General features: G+C 54.9%; 5 protein-coding genes across 5 annotated transcripts; 3 read left to right on the top strand and 2 right to left on the bottom strand.

Moving 5' to 3' along the window:
• Positions 1-105: 105 nt before the first annotated feature.
• PHYSODRAFT_487308 (hypothetical protein) lies at positions 106-2,973 on the bottom strand (the record flags this gene model as incomplete). The annotated part of the gene is made up of 3 exons (XM_009521827.1): positions 106-445; positions 563-810; positions 889-2,973. 3 exons carry the CDS (start codon positions 2,971-2,973, stop codon positions 106-108), a joined length of 2,673 nt encoding a protein of 890 aa, XP_009520122.1.
• Positions 2,974-3,356: 383 nt separating this feature from the next.
• Positions 3,357-3,925, top strand: PHYSODRAFT_487825 (hypothetical protein; the record flags this gene model as incomplete). Its single annotated transcript, XM_009521826.1, has 2 exons — positions 3,357-3,446; positions 3,509-3,925. 2 exons carry the CDS (start codon positions 3,357-3,359, stop codon positions 3,923-3,925), a joined length of 507 nt encoding a protein of 168 aa, XP_009520121.1.
• A 149-nt stretch (positions 3,926-4,074) lies between these two features.
• Positions 4,075-4,974, bottom strand: PHYSODRAFT_554868 (hypothetical protein; the record flags this gene model as incomplete). The annotated part of the gene is made up of 3 exons (XM_009521825.1): positions 4,075-4,362; positions 4,453-4,714; positions 4,775-4,974. 3 exons carry the CDS (start codon positions 4,972-4,974, stop codon positions 4,075-4,077), a joined length of 750 nt encoding a protein of 249 aa, XP_009520120.1.
• A 1,895-nt stretch (positions 4,975-6,869) lies between these two features.
• PHYSODRAFT_478295 (hypothetical protein) lies at positions 6,870-8,048 on the top strand (the record flags this gene model as incomplete). Its single annotated transcript, XM_009521824.1, has 2 exons — positions 6,870-7,021; positions 7,103-8,048. 2 exons carry the CDS (start codon positions 6,870-6,872, stop codon positions 8,046-8,048), a joined length of 1,098 nt encoding a protein of 365 aa, XP_009520119.1.
• Positions 8,049-8,366: 318 nt separating this feature from the next.
• PHYSODRAFT_554865 (hypothetical protein) lies at positions 8,367-14,987 on the top strand (the record flags this gene model as incomplete). The annotated part of the gene is made up of 10 exons (XM_009521823.1): positions 8,367-8,735; positions 8,824-8,950; positions 9,028-9,237; positions 9,321-9,649; positions 9,735-9,911; positions 9,986-10,106; positions 14,062-14,230; positions 14,296-14,495; positions 14,593-14,873; positions 14,948-14,987. The coding sequence occupies exons 1-10, from the start codon at positions 8,434-8,436 to the stop codon at positions 14,985-14,987; spliced, it is 1,956 nt and encodes a 651-aa protein (XP_009520118.1). The 5' UTR covers positions 8,367-8,433.
• Between the last annotated feature and the right edge of the window lie 711 nt (positions 14,988-15,698).

Here is a 15,698-nt window from a genome sequence, read left to right as displayed (position 1 = left end):
GGGATGTGGTGGTGTATGGTACACTATCTAGAGTGCACGTGGTGTAGACAAGGAGTGATGATCAGTGGGCAAGTTGAAGTTGCCGTTTTGTTTGCTTCTCTCTTTTCAACGGAAAGGGGTGCGTTTGTCCTGCAGCTTGCGGCTGAGCAGCGTCTTCTTGAGCGCGCTGGAGGCTGTTTCTCGCCGGATCTTGAGCACGGCGCCGATGGTGGCAGGAGACGTCGGCGGCGCGCCTGCCGTTGGGCCAGAGGCTGCTGCTGGGCGAGACATCGACGTGGGTCGAGCTGCGCGAGTCGCATTTGGCATGAGGATTGAAGCGGCCTGCTTCTTAGCGGTGGCTGCCGTTTGTCCTCCGTTGCTTCGTGGGCCTTTGCTGCTTCTCCGATTCGTTTTCGACTTGCGTACGGACGCCACTGGCGCCGGTGGAGGCGACGGCGACGGAGAACTGGTCGAATAGATGACCGGGTGCACGACCGTTGGTGTCGTGGGGTGGTTCTGCTGCTGGTGGTTGTATTGGGTCATCTCGTGTTGATACGGCGAGGGCGGTATCACGTCCAGCGACTCGAGCGCGTCCTTCCCGTACCGCTTTGTCATGACCTCCAGCTCCGCACCCCAAGACGTTGCGGATCCAGCGCAGTGACGAGCATGGTCCTGCATGTCGAGCGAAGAAAAGGGCAGTATGAGGTCGCTGCTGGGCTGAGATTGCTGTAGCGCCAAGCGGTTCATAAAACCCTCGAGCGACCGGTCTCGGTTGCTACTTCGTGGAGCCATCTTCGAGTCATCACCGCCCCCCACGGCAGAACGCATCTGCTGGAGCACACGTACGATGGCGGATGCATTGCAACCCTTGGCTGCATTTCGAGCTGGACAATAAGAAGGGAGTGCAACGAGAGCGAGGAACTTGGTACCAGGCTTTACGGTGTCTTGAAGCAACACGGTGAGCTTGGAGCTGTGATAGCGCACAAACGCAACATCCTTCAGCCGAACCTCAGCTAGTGCCGTCACCAGCGCGGTCGCTCCGTTTTCCACAGCTACCCGCTGCTTAACTTCTTCTCGGTGATCGGACCACGGTAGTGGGGCCTTCACTGGATCGTTTGCGCCATTACCAGATCCCAACGCTAACTCGACAATTTGAAGCTTCGACTTGACCGGGGCTGTGCCAGCGAGCAAGCTCTCGTAGGTTAAGCAAACCGTCACCACCGTGTGCGTCAGGAGCGGGGTCAACAAAGGGACGGAGTCGTTTACGCTGAACGGCTGAGTAGCACTGGCGGTGAGGTGTTCGCGCCCTCCTGCGATTACCATGAGAGCCTCCTCCGCGTTTTGAACCTCGAGCACCACAATTTGTCGCGCCGAGGACGCATTTGCCTCTGTTGGCGGAGCAGTCATCGCTTCAAGACCGAGTAAATCGAACACGGTCTCATCGAAGACGGCCAGAAAGCTGATGGTAAACTTCGCACGGTGAAAACGTGTATCACCATGAGCTCCTACAGCCGCAAACAATTCGCGCAAGAGCAATTCTGGCACGGTTTGTTGTGCGCTGGAGCCTGCAATGCGAAGTGGAGGCGAGCCAACAAACGTTGTGACGCATGCGTTGCATCCGTCAAGCACAGACTGAAGAACCGGTGTCACGGACTCGTGACGGTCCCACTCACGAGCTCGGTCCGAGAAAACAGCGTCGCATTTCACTCCCAGAACCTCATTTCCATCGTCAGCGGTATCATCAGCACCGTTTTCGCGTAGGAATAGTTCGCCGTTGCTGTAATTTGCTCGCAGCAACATTTTCTCGGACTCGTTTTCGTCTCCAACAACAGCGTCTGGCGATGGCTCGACATTTTGCAGCTGGCATATGATCAGCGCATCGCGCCTAGCGCGCCAGAGCTGTTCATGAAGGTGTCGGCGAGCAAGTTCAGCACTGTGCAGTGCAAGACGCAGTGGTGCGTGCTCGACATGGGCTGCTCTTGCATACCGAGACGATCGTTCGACAAGAGTCATCACGGGCGCTCGAAGTCTCTCGAGAAATCGGCGGAAGTCTCCTTGAATGGCCACGAGTGGTGCTCGAGTCTGTGCTAGTGTAGCCCGCATACCACGAAGGGAAGTGATGGCATCTCGTGCAAGACCATTGACCTGTCGACGGTACACGGCATGTCGTTGAATAGCTGCTTGCTGGATTTGCAAGTGCTCGCGAGCACTAGCGCCATAGGTTTGGAAGGCTTTCGACTCGGCAGCTTTGGCGGCGACAGCCCCTTTGAGCTGATTAGCTTGGTGCTGAAGCGCATCTCGCTCGTCCCTCAAGGTTTCCAGCTCGCGCTCTCGAAGCTCGGCACGCTGTCGAGCAGCCTGCAATTGTTCACGAAGTGCGGCGTTCTCACGCTCGCGATGCTCGCTTTGCGCTTGAGCCTCGGTCCACTTCTCCATGATCGCTTTGAAGTGAGTGCCGCGCTTGCCCATTTCAGCAGTCAAGTGCTCAACGTTGTCATGCAGCAATTTCGTCTCCTGCGTAAGCAACTGTCGCTCCTGTCGGAGTTCTTTGGCCGCTGCTTCACTTTGCTCGAGCGCTTCGCGGTCTTCTCTCGCTCGTGTACGCAACGCGGTCAGCTCATCGTGCTGCATCGAGATACAAGCGTTCAGCTCCATCACTTGCATGGCGCGTTGGTGAGCTTCCGCGAGTGCCTTCTCTTTGGCTTTCTTCGCGTCGAGCAGCTCTTTCCAGCAGAATTCACCAGCTTCTGCATCGTCAAGAGCACCAGGAGCAAGCTGGGCCTTCGCAGATACGCCATTGCTTGCCGAGGCAACACCATCACTGGATTTGGCATCGGTTTGCGCAGCTTCGCTTGCTTTCCGCTCGCTATCTGCAGCCGCAGCTCGTAAGGCCAATACCTCCTTCTGCAATTGATCCAGCTCCATAAGCAACGAGTGGTTGCGCTTCTCCACCTCCCCACGCTTGGAGCGCTCTTCCTGAACCTTTTCCGTCATATCCACCAGCAGATATGCCAGAGAATCCTTACCAGCCTCCGATGGCGACGGGCCTTCTGCTCGAGCCTCGCGTCTTTCATCCTCCTCGTCTTCACCTCGCAGCTCATGTTGATCAACTTCCTCCTCTTCTGATGCAACGGGGTCGACTTCATCGTCGTCGTGAGACTCGTTTACTCGGTCCATCTCGACTTCTCGAGCAGATCACCACACACGTGCGAATGTGCCAGCGGAGGGCAAGGAGAGGAAGGTGGTTTCTATAAATGCCGACTTTTTATAGGCGGGCAAGTTGAAGTCGCCCAAGTATAGATGCTTTGCTTGCGCTATCCAGCCTAATTTCTACGTGTGGACTGCAGTACTGGTTTGTGTTGATCGAGTCTTCGAAGATGCAGGAGCCACAGTCAATGGGGCGACAGCTGAAGCTGGGCGTTAAGGGCCGGCTGAGCAACCAGGAGATGGAGCAGCTCCGCAACCAGGTGAGAATTGCGTGATGAAATGGCTGCATTGGATGATTTACAGCTGCTGACGCTCTTGATAGCTCGCTCGAGCTGCAGCATACGCCCATGTTCCAGAACACCAACGTGCTGCTCGAGCTGCTAAGGCCCAATCGGCCTCAAAACCCATGACCAAACTCTACCGTCGCGTTGATCCCCCCCGAGATACAAACAACAACCAAGCGCGACCGATTCGAAAGACGTTGGCGAGCATCCAGTACGAGCAGCAGTTCACAGCAAAGGCGTACGATTCCCTGAAGCCGCGACCAACTCGAGGCATCGACTCTGGAGCGAAAACTGTTCTACAGGACGAGTACGTCACTAAACCTAGAGAGGTGAGTTGCATCCCACGAAATCTCTCAACCATCAAGCCCAATGAAGGAGGACCAGAAACGGACAACCAGATCACAAGCGGTAAGCGCCGCGTGCCTTCCGCCATTCCTCAAGTGTTTATCATGTAGTAGTAACTAGCTACGAGTTCACTCCTCTCTGCTTCTTTCCGTTCAATGACTGGTTAAAGCACACTCTCGATTTGTTTGGGTTGTTGTTACTTTCACGTTAATGGAACTCGAGGGAACACATCCTCGGTACGCCACCAGCGACGATCACTTTACGACGGCACGTAGCGCCAGCGCGCCCGGGCGTCCAAGTCGTCCTTCTGAGCATGTTGGCGCAGCAGCTCCTTCTTCTCGCGCTGTCGCTCCTTCTTGCGGCGGCTCTCGCGCTGACGCTTCGTCAGTCCATCCACCAGCACTTCAGCAGGAGCTGCAGCCTGCGCGCGACGCGCCTGCCGTTTGGCAGCGCTGGAAGTGCCCACCATCTCCCACCCGTCGTCGTCGTCCGACTGGCTCGAGTCCGAGCTTGACAGTTCTTCCTGCACTGCGGCATCTTCCGTCGCCTTAATAGCCTTCATGTCTGCACCATCCTTGTCACTGCCCCCGCCCTCCTCGCTCGTGGTCGGCTTGAGCTTGATGAACTCGGCCGGCACGCGGTACTCCACCTCCCCGTCGTCGTACTTCAAGTGATACTCGTTGCCCTTGCGTTGATCCAGCACCGTGGCCGGGAACCACTCCTCCCCGCCTCCGAACCGGGCCAGGACCTGCTGGTCCACTGCGAACCTGGGGGCGTCAGCAGGCGGCAGCGACGCTTTGATCTTCCGCGCGAGTCGACTGCCGCCAAGGCTCTTGGGCTTGAACTTGCGCGTGGCCAGTACCTGAGCGGCCGAGAGCCCGTCGTCCGAGTCGCTGTCGCTAGCGTCATCTTCGTCCGCATTTGCTGCGGGCTGTACAGGCGCTGCGGAGGCCTGCGACGGAGGCAGAGAAGGCGCCGGCGAGTCGGCGGACGCGGATTTCTTGCCCGACTTCTTCTTGCTGCGCTTTTTGGCGCGCTTGGCGGAGGTCTGGGAGGCAGGTGCCGGTGTCGGTGTCTGCACCTGCTTGTACACGAAGAGCGACACCGCCAAGAGCAGCAGCGTCAGCACCAAGCGAGCCAGGAACGACAGCTCCGCCATCTTCGATTTCTTTCTCCAAATGGGATAGTTTCACGAGTTCCCCTCTCTTCAACTTTCCCCACACTTTCATAGTTTGCGGACCTTAACACGTTTTACTAAGGCTAAGTATCATTCTATAAGTACTACTATACCACATTTTATTATTTTTAGTAATACAATACTGTGTACTATAGTGCTAATCTAGATAGTAAAACAGTAATTATGTTGACGTGTTTTTTTAACAGGCTTTGCATATCGGTATGTCTGTACATGCATGCTTGTCGCTGGGAAGACCACGTTCGAGCAGTTCAAGCAAGGTAGGCCATCGAGATGGTCAAGAAAGATCTCCAATCATTACCGCTCTAGCCCAAGTACACATTACTACTTGCTATGAATACTGCGATACTAGTAACATAGTTGTACTTCACGTTAGTAGTCATTCGTGCAGGTTAATACTGGATTAGCTGCGCGTGACGATCAGCGAGAAAGAACCACGTTGAAGCTGCTTGGATAACCCACCGCTGGAGATGCTCTTAACAGCGCCAAACGTGCGAATCGGATCTCGAGTGTGATCTTTGCAAGTCGCCGAGCATCGTCGACAAGACTGCCGGAGTGCTCGCGGTGGGCAGCGCGTGGAGCAAGCCGCGTGGGTGCGGTCTCCGCACGGATTGAGACAACTTCTTTGGTGTCGCACCCAGCAGGGCTGTGGAAATATAGATTGACGGCTCAGATCTGGAACAATCAATTATTGCAATCTCAACAATCTCACAAACAAAAAGATTGCAATCTAAGTTCTCGCTTGTATTTCCTCTGCTACGTTCATATTTTTACTGGTTTGGCGGCGCTATCGCTTAAGACCTGTGCTTGTGCGATTACATTTGTGTTGAGCTTCAAAAAACCTAGGACAAATGCAATGTTGGGTCTTATATTCATCATGTTGAGCGCGCACCCCATCCAGGCATCCAATGACCCCTCATATCCGCATTTCGAGGCAGCAGAAGACACATACTGGCTTTTTAGGAGCTAGGATCGGTTCCATAGGCTTGACGTTGCATATTTCTCTACCGGATCGCTGGCAAAGGCTCAAAATCAGTATAGGAACAATATGGGAACGGGATTGCCGATTGAGATCACGGAGCAATCAATTATTGTGATTGACAATCTCGGCAATCGCAATCATTTTCTCCACAGCCCTGCACACCCGGGATGCAGGCAAGCAGCACAGCACGGCAACGTGGATATATGCGGCGGCTGTAGGTACCATAGGCCAACGCGGCCGACGCAGCGGACGAATGGCGGCCAGCCACGACTGCGAAGGCTGACTCAAGGATCGCGACGATCTTTCGCTTCAAGGGCGTATCTTTTGCTTGGGGGACGCCCGACCGTTCGTGGCGACACGCCTGTCAACACTGGCCGTCAACGCGGCAGGCACACTTGCCCGCCCGCAGCAAGCAGTAGCGGAGGCGATGCGCTCGTACTGCATTGCATTGCAACGCTGTCATGAGGACAGTCATCACCTACAGGGAGGAGCTGCGACCAGCTCGTTGATTGTGCGAGTCGGGCGTCGCGCGAGTCGGCTTTGGCGGGTGGCAAGCGGCCCACCGAGTTGGATCCACCGGATCCCACGCGGAGTCCTTCGACGCCCTTGGCCTCTGCGTGCGGCGGCCACGGCGAGCTGGCACCAGCAAGGGCCACAAAGATCTCCTCCGCCTTGACCGCCGCACATTTTATCCCTGGCCGAAGTCGCCGCAGCCGTTTCGGCTCCACAAAATGGAACGCCAAGCTCCAGCATGAAGAAGGGCCACCGAGGGGGAGGAGCAGGAACCCAGCCGAGCGAGCGAGAAGAACGCGAGGCCTGCCTGCACCCATGCTCATTCGCGAATTCGACTCGCAGCCTCGACCCCAGCCAGCCAGCGATGCACCCCGGCTTCGACCGCCCCGCCTGGCAGCAGCCCGCCTACCCGGAGCGCGCGTCGCCCCCACCGCCGCCGCCGCAGTCCCAGACGGGCTGGTTCCCTCTGCAGCAGGACGCGCAGCAGCAACCACAACAACCACCACCACCACAACAGTCCCCCGTGGCTCACTCACAGCCTCAAAGCGTCTGGCTGCAGGACGGCGCCGCCAGTGCCTCTAAGTACAGCGCCGCCAGTGCCTCTAAGTACAGCACCGCCTCCAGCCCCACCCAGGACCAGCGCGTCTACGCCTCCTCGCCAATGTTCGCGTCGGTGCCGGCGCCGACGGCGCCCTACGCGTGGACGCAATCGCCACCGACGATGGCTCGGCCCAGCCAGTTCATCCCCAGCCAGACATACCTGAGGCCGCCCGAGCCGGAGCTCTACGACCGAGCCCGCGACTCCCAACTGCAAGACCAGCGCCCCCAGGCGCAGACGGTTCTGCGCCGCAACAAGCAGATCGCCATCGGCCGCTGGAACAGCGAGGAGCACCAGTGGTTCCTCAAGGGGCTCGAGATGTTCCAGGGCCCCGCGTGGGGCGAGATCGCCCGGCTCATCGGCACGCGCACTTCAACGCAAGTGCGCACCCACGCCCAGAAGTTCTTCACCAAGCTGGCCAGGCTCAACCAGACCATGCCCTACTTCGAGGTGCAGATCCAGAAGGAGCGCGCGCGCCTCGTAGCGCAGGGCGCCAGCGTCACGCCCACAGCCCAGAGCGCCCCCAGCAACGCCGCGCTCGCAGCCACGCTGTCGCCTCGCAAGCGGCTGGCATCGGCCAGCAACAGCCCTAGACAGAGCCTCAAGCGGTTCAAGGAGGAGGTGGAGGCGACGACGTCCCCGACCTACGCAGCTGCCGCCCAAGCCAGATATCCTCAAGCAGCCTACGACATGAAGCCGAGGGTGTACACGGGCGCGTACTCGCCTGCGGTGTCCCCCTCGGGAGGACCTGAGGCGGGCAAGGAGTGGCCGCAGCAGTGGACGGCCGAGGACGGCCGCCAGTGGCCAGTGGCGTCGCCCACGTCCACAACAGCCTCGATCCAGTTGACGCAGCTGCAGATGGACGACGGTGGACACCAACCCGCCGCAACGGATGCCGAGTCGCTTCCGTCCATGAACAAGCTGCTGTACCGCAGCGCCGCCTGATGTTGAAGTGAAGATGAATGTCCGTACCGTCGCGTCCGTGAGTGGAGATGTATACTACCTATGACTGCCTATCCTACCCAGTGTTACCTTAGTACTGTAGCTCCGTACAATTCTATAAGTCCACGCCCTCATGGTAAACGAATGAAATGAATGGAAAGAAAGACAACTCGGCTTTCGTCTACAACATGCATGCATGTAGCCATCTTCTATCAATGCCCTTTTTTGATTGGTAGAAAACCCACACCCGTTGCCACGTACACACGTCGCACTTCTCGTATCGATTGACCGACCTCGTACCTGCTGCATCATGGCACCTACGCGGCGCCGACCGTCGGCCAGGAAGCCGCCCGCTGCTCGCCGCGAGGCTGCGCGCCACGCCGTGGTGATGGTGCTGGGCGACGTGGGCCGCAGCCCGCGCATGCAGTACCACGCGCTGTCGCTGGCGCGCATGTCCCCGAGTCTGCGCGTGACGCTGCTGGGCTACGCGGGCGAGACGTGCGTGCCCGACGTGGCGCGCCAGCCCAACCTGGAGCTGCTGACCTTCACGCCGCGCCTGCAGCGTCTCCCGCGCAAGCTCTTCCTGCTGCTGGCGCCCGTGAAGGTGCTCCTGCAGCTGCTGCAGCTGCTCTGGCTGCTGCTCGTGACCGCTGGCAGCGTGGACCTCGTGCTGCTGCAGAACCCGCCGACGTAAGGATGACGTAGGTCACTAACCAGCTGAAGCAACATAGCTGACTGGATCTGTCCACGTGGACGTATTGTGGACGATATGCTTTAGGATCCCGACCTTCGTCGTGGTGTGGCTCTGCTGCCGCCTCAAGGGAGCCAAGTTCGTGATCGACTGGCACAATCTCGGATACAGTTTGCTTGCGCTGTCACTTGGCGGTGGACACCCGCTTGTCAAGGTGAGGCGGTGCGGAGCAGGTGATACTTTATCTGTTTCAAGGGCTGATTTGGTGCTGTTGTTGCTGCTGGTGGACAGATCGCCAAGTGGGTGGAGCGCGTGTTTGGGCGCAAGGCGGATGCCAACTTGTGTGTCACGCACGTGATGCAGGCGTGGCTGAGAGATATGTGGCAGATTGAGGCCACGGTGCTGCACGACAAGCCCCCGCTCTTCTTCAAACCCACGTCGATTGAAACGCAGCACGAACTGTTTACCCGGGTGGGCGGCCAGCTCGAGCACTGCAATGATGTAAGTGTTGCTGCTGCTATTGCTCCGCATCAGTAGCTATGCTTACGGGAAATTGGCTGTGGATTCTGCTTATGTTTTTGTAGTTGGTGGCTTGGGGCGAAAATCCGGCCAACGTGGAGGAAACGCTGCTGACGCGTAAAACGCATGGTCTTAATGGCAAGAAGGGCAAAGCTGCAGTACAACCCCGTGAGAACCGACCTGCGATGATCATTAGCTCCACGAGTTGGACTGCGGACGAGGACTTTGGTATTCTCCTGATGGCACTGGAACTTTTGGACAAACAAACGTCGTCGCTTAGCGTGTCCGAATTCCCGAATCTGCTCGTGGTGGTGACGGGCAAGGGACCGCAGAAGGAAATGTATCTGGAGAAGATCCGGCAGCTTGCCTTCAAGCGCATCCGCATTGCCACGATGTACGCATGCCAGTCGGCATATTTGAATTGGATGGCCAAGGTGACCGACCAACTTCTCACTTTCTTTTGTTTTTGGTTTGTCTAGGTGGTTGGAGGCAAGCGACTACCCGCTCGTTTTGGGCAGCGCTGATCTGGGCGTATGCTTGCACACCTCATCATCCGGCCTGGACTTGCCGATGAAGGTGCTGGACATGTTCGGCTGCGGTCTTCCTGTGTGCGCCATCGGCTTCAAGTGTCTGGACGAGCTCGTGAAGCACGACAAGTACGTTTACGAGCGAACTCGCCCAGCAGGGAAGAGGAGTACTCACCATTTCGTCTGCCGATCTATCTTTACAGGAATGGCCTCGTGTTCGACTCATCGGAGCAGCTCTCGACTCAGCTCTTCTCACTGCTCAAGGGTTATCCGACCGACACGGCGCAGCTCAACCGCCTCCGCGCGTCCTTGAAGAATGTGGAGGTACGCCATTCTTCGTTGTCGCCTCCTTGACCCTAATAATCTGAGTTAACTTACTTCCTTTTCACCACCACAGCACTGGCCGGAGAACTGGAACCGCGTGGCCTCGCCACTCTTTAAGCGTCAACTCCGTCTTCGCTAGTCAACATAAAAAAACGTCCATCTGTAGACGAATCTGTCCACAGGAAGTCGAACAAAAAATCTAGCTCGTCGTCACCCCCATTTAGATTTCCGTCTGGTAGTAGGGAGATAAGTAAGACTACGAGTAGTAGTTGAAAATGCGGCATAATAAGAGCTACAAGATATCATAGCGCCATAACTGTCCCTCATCACGGTAGTACTAATAGTATCAGTACTACCGTATTACAGTATTAGTATTAGTTTAATACTAATACTGTAATCCAGATCTGCCGTAACTTTTCCTTGGTGACACCACCATGACGGTGGCGGATTTGTTGCATTACTTGCAGGGGCTGAAAGCCAACGAAGACACTACTCTACCTGTCGCGAACACGCGTTATTTAAAGGCAGTCGCGCTACGGCGTCCCAGCCGCTCGCGATGCTCGGTCTCCTCATATTGTACCCTTTGCAAAAAGCCATCATATCGTTTCTAGTTGGATGCGCATTTCCCCAGCACCATTTCATAGTCGATGGAGTCATCACCTCTACAGTATCAACATTGAATAACTAACTGACCTCCAAATAACGTGAAGCTTGCAAATTTCCCCGTTTAGTTAAGCGAGACGAAGGCAAGCCGAAATGCGATGCTTGATTTTGGTGCCCAGCTCCCTCCTGCACAAGTGCTGCCTTGACGCAAACGACAACACATCCTTCCTCAATGGTAATCTAACACGCTCTATTTTTTTTGGTGTTATTACGAGCACAACCGATAGCGAGGCCAAAGAAGTGATGTACACTAACCAGCGGTGGTCTTAGTAATACTGGTACTATTTATTGTGCTTTGCATCCAGTCTGCCCTCCTCTTAAGTGCACTAATTATTGTTCGTACTTAGCGGTAAATCATAGTGGAAATGGCACTTTCTAAAAGTGCCAAACGGATGCTTATCCGTACTGGATGCGCTAAATCATGCAGGAGATGGCGTATGCGCACTAGAGTAGTGAAAAATCGTTGCAAAGCACAATAAATCGTACTCTGACTCGAGTACGATTTATTGTGCTTTGCAATGATTTTGGCAATATGAGGCGAGATTTGCTGTATTTATAGCGACCACCTGCTAGATTTACGATAAATCGAGGTGCATAAATGGGTGGAGGCGTAGAAGTACGCTAAAAGCGCCACAATTGCACTTTCAAAAGTGCAATTGTGGCTGTGCAGCTGCAATTCTGTCGGCGTTTATCCACAAGCGCCTAGACACACGACAATTATGCACAAGAGAGTGGATGTGCTGGGGATCATAGATGGTGGTGTACTGGGCCAATGCATGGCTGCTGACAGGCTCTCCCAAGTAGATATATGAGGAGGTGGATTTATGCATAATTTTAGCTAGTCGTGTATCTTTTCTCATACATACTTAAGTATTTAGGAGCAGGCTTTGCCATATTTAGCGTCTAAAATGGTCGGCAAAATCATTGCAAAGCACAATACAGTCCGAAGTGCCAAAAACTCTGTAAAGCACAATATCTACACCTTTTCTCGGTCTACGTGAGCTAATTACCGAATTTGTTTTGTAGAGGGATACACCCACGTATGGGATACAGGATAGTATTAGCGAATCACAATTGTGTCTTCAGATTGACAGGGCTTGACTCGTTGAGGGATACACCAGTTTCAAGCCAGTAATTTTTGCACTCTCGGCCGCTCAGCGCGCGATCATTTCTGCAACGGCGCGGGCGCCACCAAGTCACCCTCGCCTGTCTGGAGGTCAAGGCAGGTGGAAAACGACGCGGGCCCTACCATTTTACACTGCTGCAATGAAGAAGGCTATGGTCGAGCACCTGAGACTACACTGCAATGTTTGTTTCGCTGAAGATACGTTCTTTCCGGGTCTACCTACAGAAAAGTATCAAGGGGAAGAGTGGTGGTGGGGGTGCTTCTGTTGGCGGCAGGAACAAACGCAAAGCTTGCTCTACTGAACTTCGATCTCAAGTTGGGGTGGTGGCGGCGAACAAGCTAATAAGTTGGGCTGTGTCGGCAGCCGCATTGGTGAGATTCGGCTTTGAGAGAGATGAGGTAGAGTGCTCAGTTTAGTAATTTTGATAAATACATCTGGGCGTCTGGTGCCGATTCGTTTTTTGAGCAAAATCGGGCGTCTGGTATTTTAGCACCGGTAGGGTGTATCCCTCTACAAAACAAATTCGGTAGACAAGCAAAGGTGGCATGTTTTAGTTTAGGGTGCACAATAAGCTCAAATCAGGAAACGGAAATCTGAAATTGACAAACAAAGCTGCCTAACCTTCATTCAATGTGAAGTGGGACAATGTACCAACAAGACTACTCGCCGAACAACCATCAATTTCTCGCCTACGGGAGACTTCGCGCGCGCGCCAAACGAGCTGCGCTTCGTGGAGACTGACGCCGCGGGACTGCTTCAGTTTTCATTCTTCGATCTTCCTCCAGCCCCGCAGATGTCCTCGCACGCCTCCCCCAAGCCCAGCCTCAAGCCCCACACGCCTGAAGAGCGTCGCCGCGTCCTCGTCGCGCACAGCTCAGGTGGTGACTGGCGTGCTGTCGGAGCGCCTTGTGAGCACTGGACGCGTCGAAGATCTCCCGCCCAAGGGTGCGCGAGCCACTAAGGTCACGCCCGAGATCAAGGCGGCTTTGGAGCTGTGGCTGAACGAGTGCTGCACATACACGCTCAGCACGCTACGCACCATGGTCATGAGCGAGTTTAATGTGCTTCTCTCTGAGGCCACGATTTCGCGCCACCTCGTGGGCATGTTCTTTACGGTCAAACAGGTAAAATGTGTGAGCTTATGAGTATGTTTTAACGTTACGGTTCTAATCACACATGCAATTTTTATTGTACGACACACTCGTGTCGAGCCCACCACGTGCAATAGTGAGGTGAACAAAGAGAAGAGGAAGGCTTTTGCCGAAGCTCTTGTCCGCCACAACGATGATGGCGACCTCGTGATCTATTTCGACGAAACAAATTTTAATTTGTACACGAAGCGCACGCGCGGGCGTGCTAAGAAGGGACAGCGGGCTGTCGAGAAGCTGCCGCCTTCGAAAGGAGGTAACCTGCAGATCCAGTGTGCAGTGTCCTCTGCGTTCGGCGTGGTTGCGTACCGTACGCACCGTGGCAGCATCAAAATGGACACGGACGCTGCGTTCGTGGAGGCACTGTACACTGAGGTCAAGGAGGCAGACGTCTACAAGAGCGAGTTCGCCGACAAGAAGATCGTTGTCGTCTTCGACAACGCCCCAGCGCATTCCCAGACGGAAGCGCTGGTGCCTGCTCATGACGACCTCGTCCTACTGCGCCTCGGGCCTTACAGCCCGATGTGCAATCCAATTGAAAACTGCTTCAGCGCTCTCAAGGCGCACATCAAGCAGTACCTGGCGCTGATGCGCGACGAGATGAACCGCCCCCGAACGCAGCCTACAAGCTCCGGCCGACGCATCTCAAAGACCGAAGCTCGCATGCAGCTGCTCGAGCGTGCTGTGCATGTAAGCATGCCGCGCATCACGCAGGCGATGGTGCAGAGGATGGAGCTTCACGCAGCGAAGTTTGTCGCCGCAGCGATCCGCATGGAGGACATGATGTACGGCGAGTAGTCTTTTTGGTACACTGTACCACTTCACATTGAATGAAGGTGAGGCAGCTTTGTTTGTCAATTTCAGATTTCCGTTTCCTAATTTAGGCTTATTGTGCACCCCAAACTAAAACATGCCACCTTTGCTTGTCTAATTAGCTCAGGTAGACCGAGAAAAGGTGTAGATGCAGCTACTACTGTATCATTAAATGAAATTAGCTATTCAAAGTGCTATACTAAGAAAAATTATTATCACTATCGTACTACTACTATTTTGCATATTGTAGCACTACTAACCTCTCATTTCTCATTTCTAAATCTTCCAGCAGCTCCTAGCGCAGAAGACATGGCGACACCCGGAGCGTTCTCGCTCGGCATCTCCCCGGAGGAGAAGCTGTCGCTGCCCCTCGGTGCGTCCCCGACCCCCCCCCCTTGCCCAAAATTCCCGCCCTCTAACCTCGCTCCTTGCGCGCAGACACGCTCATCCAGAAGGCCAAGAAGCAGCAGAAGCCCAAGCCCAAGACGGCCAAGCCCAGCGGCGACAAGAAGCCCAAGAAGCAGCAGCAGCAGCAGCAGACCAAGAAGCAACAGGCCAAGAAGTCGCAGAAGAAGGCGCCCACCCACAAGCAGCAGAACGTCAAGAAGACGGTACTCGTGCCCGTCTCCAAGGCCGCCGTACGTTGAGCCAGGCTGCAGCACAGGCATCAGAAGCACCACTAGATGCTGACGCTCCCCCCTCTTCTCCCTCTCTCTGTCTCTCTCGTGTGGACAGCGCGCGAAGGCCAACGCGGCCGTGGCGTCGGCCAAGCGCCAGTCGGTAATCAACAAGCGGCGGCCGGGCCTCGTGCTGCCGGCCAAGAAGGGCAAGAAGCTCGTGCCCACGGTGCAGCTGCGGCCGCACAAGACGTCGGCGGCGCGCAAGCAGCAGCAGCACAAGAAGAACGGCGGCAAGCCCCAGGGCGGACTGGACGTGTCCAACATTATCAACCACTTCCGCACGCACCCCAAGAAGTTCGACGTGCCCAAGGGCAGCAACCTCCGCATCACCATCAAGTACGTAATAAGGCTGTAACTGGGGAGGAAGATGACGGATGCCTAATGCTGTGTTGTCCTTTGTGGTGCTGCAGCCTCAACAACGTCAAGCCCGTGGTTGGAGGACAGAAGTGAGCAGACTTTGGTACCGGCGTCGTGACAAGTGCAGTGCAGCTACATATGACCATTTCCTTTCTTTTTTTCTTAGTCCATGTCACACTTTCGATTGCTCTTGTCTGTTTCTCGAGTGGCTGTTTGCTGCCGTGGCGTTGGTGCTAATGAATCGAGCGTTTGCAAGCTTTGTCCACGTTGTGTGAAGAGTCATCGCGTCGAGTTCGCGAGCAAGATTTACCTCTTGTGTTGGCGACGCTCAGCCTGGATCTGTTTGATTAGTTGCGAAGTCCCCAGGTACAACATGTAGTACTTGACCTGGTGAATTATACTTAGGGTCTTACTAGTAGTATTTCGGAGCCTGCTGCCACTTCGGTGCGACTCAAGTGCTCCATTTACTCGTTGAGGACAGGAGATCCCGAAAATACAATATATACTGATTTTTGCTGTAGTGCTGAAATACGTAATTTTTGAAATGTGTCAACATAAAACATAAATTATTTTATTTGATATTGTTGTATTACATATCTGCATACTTTAAGCAAGTGTTTGGACACCAAGCAAAATAAATATTGGTGTTTCTTTCGGATGTTCGGGAAATAAATTATTGACACTAAAAATATAAATATATTGAATTGCATATTTATTTTTCGGGATCCCTGGTTACAAATCCACCAATACCAGGGATTACATAATCAATCGTCTGTTGAGGCCAAAGTGAGGCGATGAGGTTGG

Source organism: Phytophthora sojae (genome assembly GCF_000149755.1).
Source record: "Phytophthora sojae unplaced genomic scaffold PHYSOscaffold_2, whole genome shotgun sequence".
Taxonomy (NCBI): Eukaryota; Oomycota; class Peronosporomycetes; order Peronosporales; family Peronosporaceae; genus Phytophthora; species Phytophthora sojae.
The sequence above is the reverse complement of the archived record's forward strand: the minus strand, read 5'-3'. Positions and strand labels throughout refer to the sequence as shown.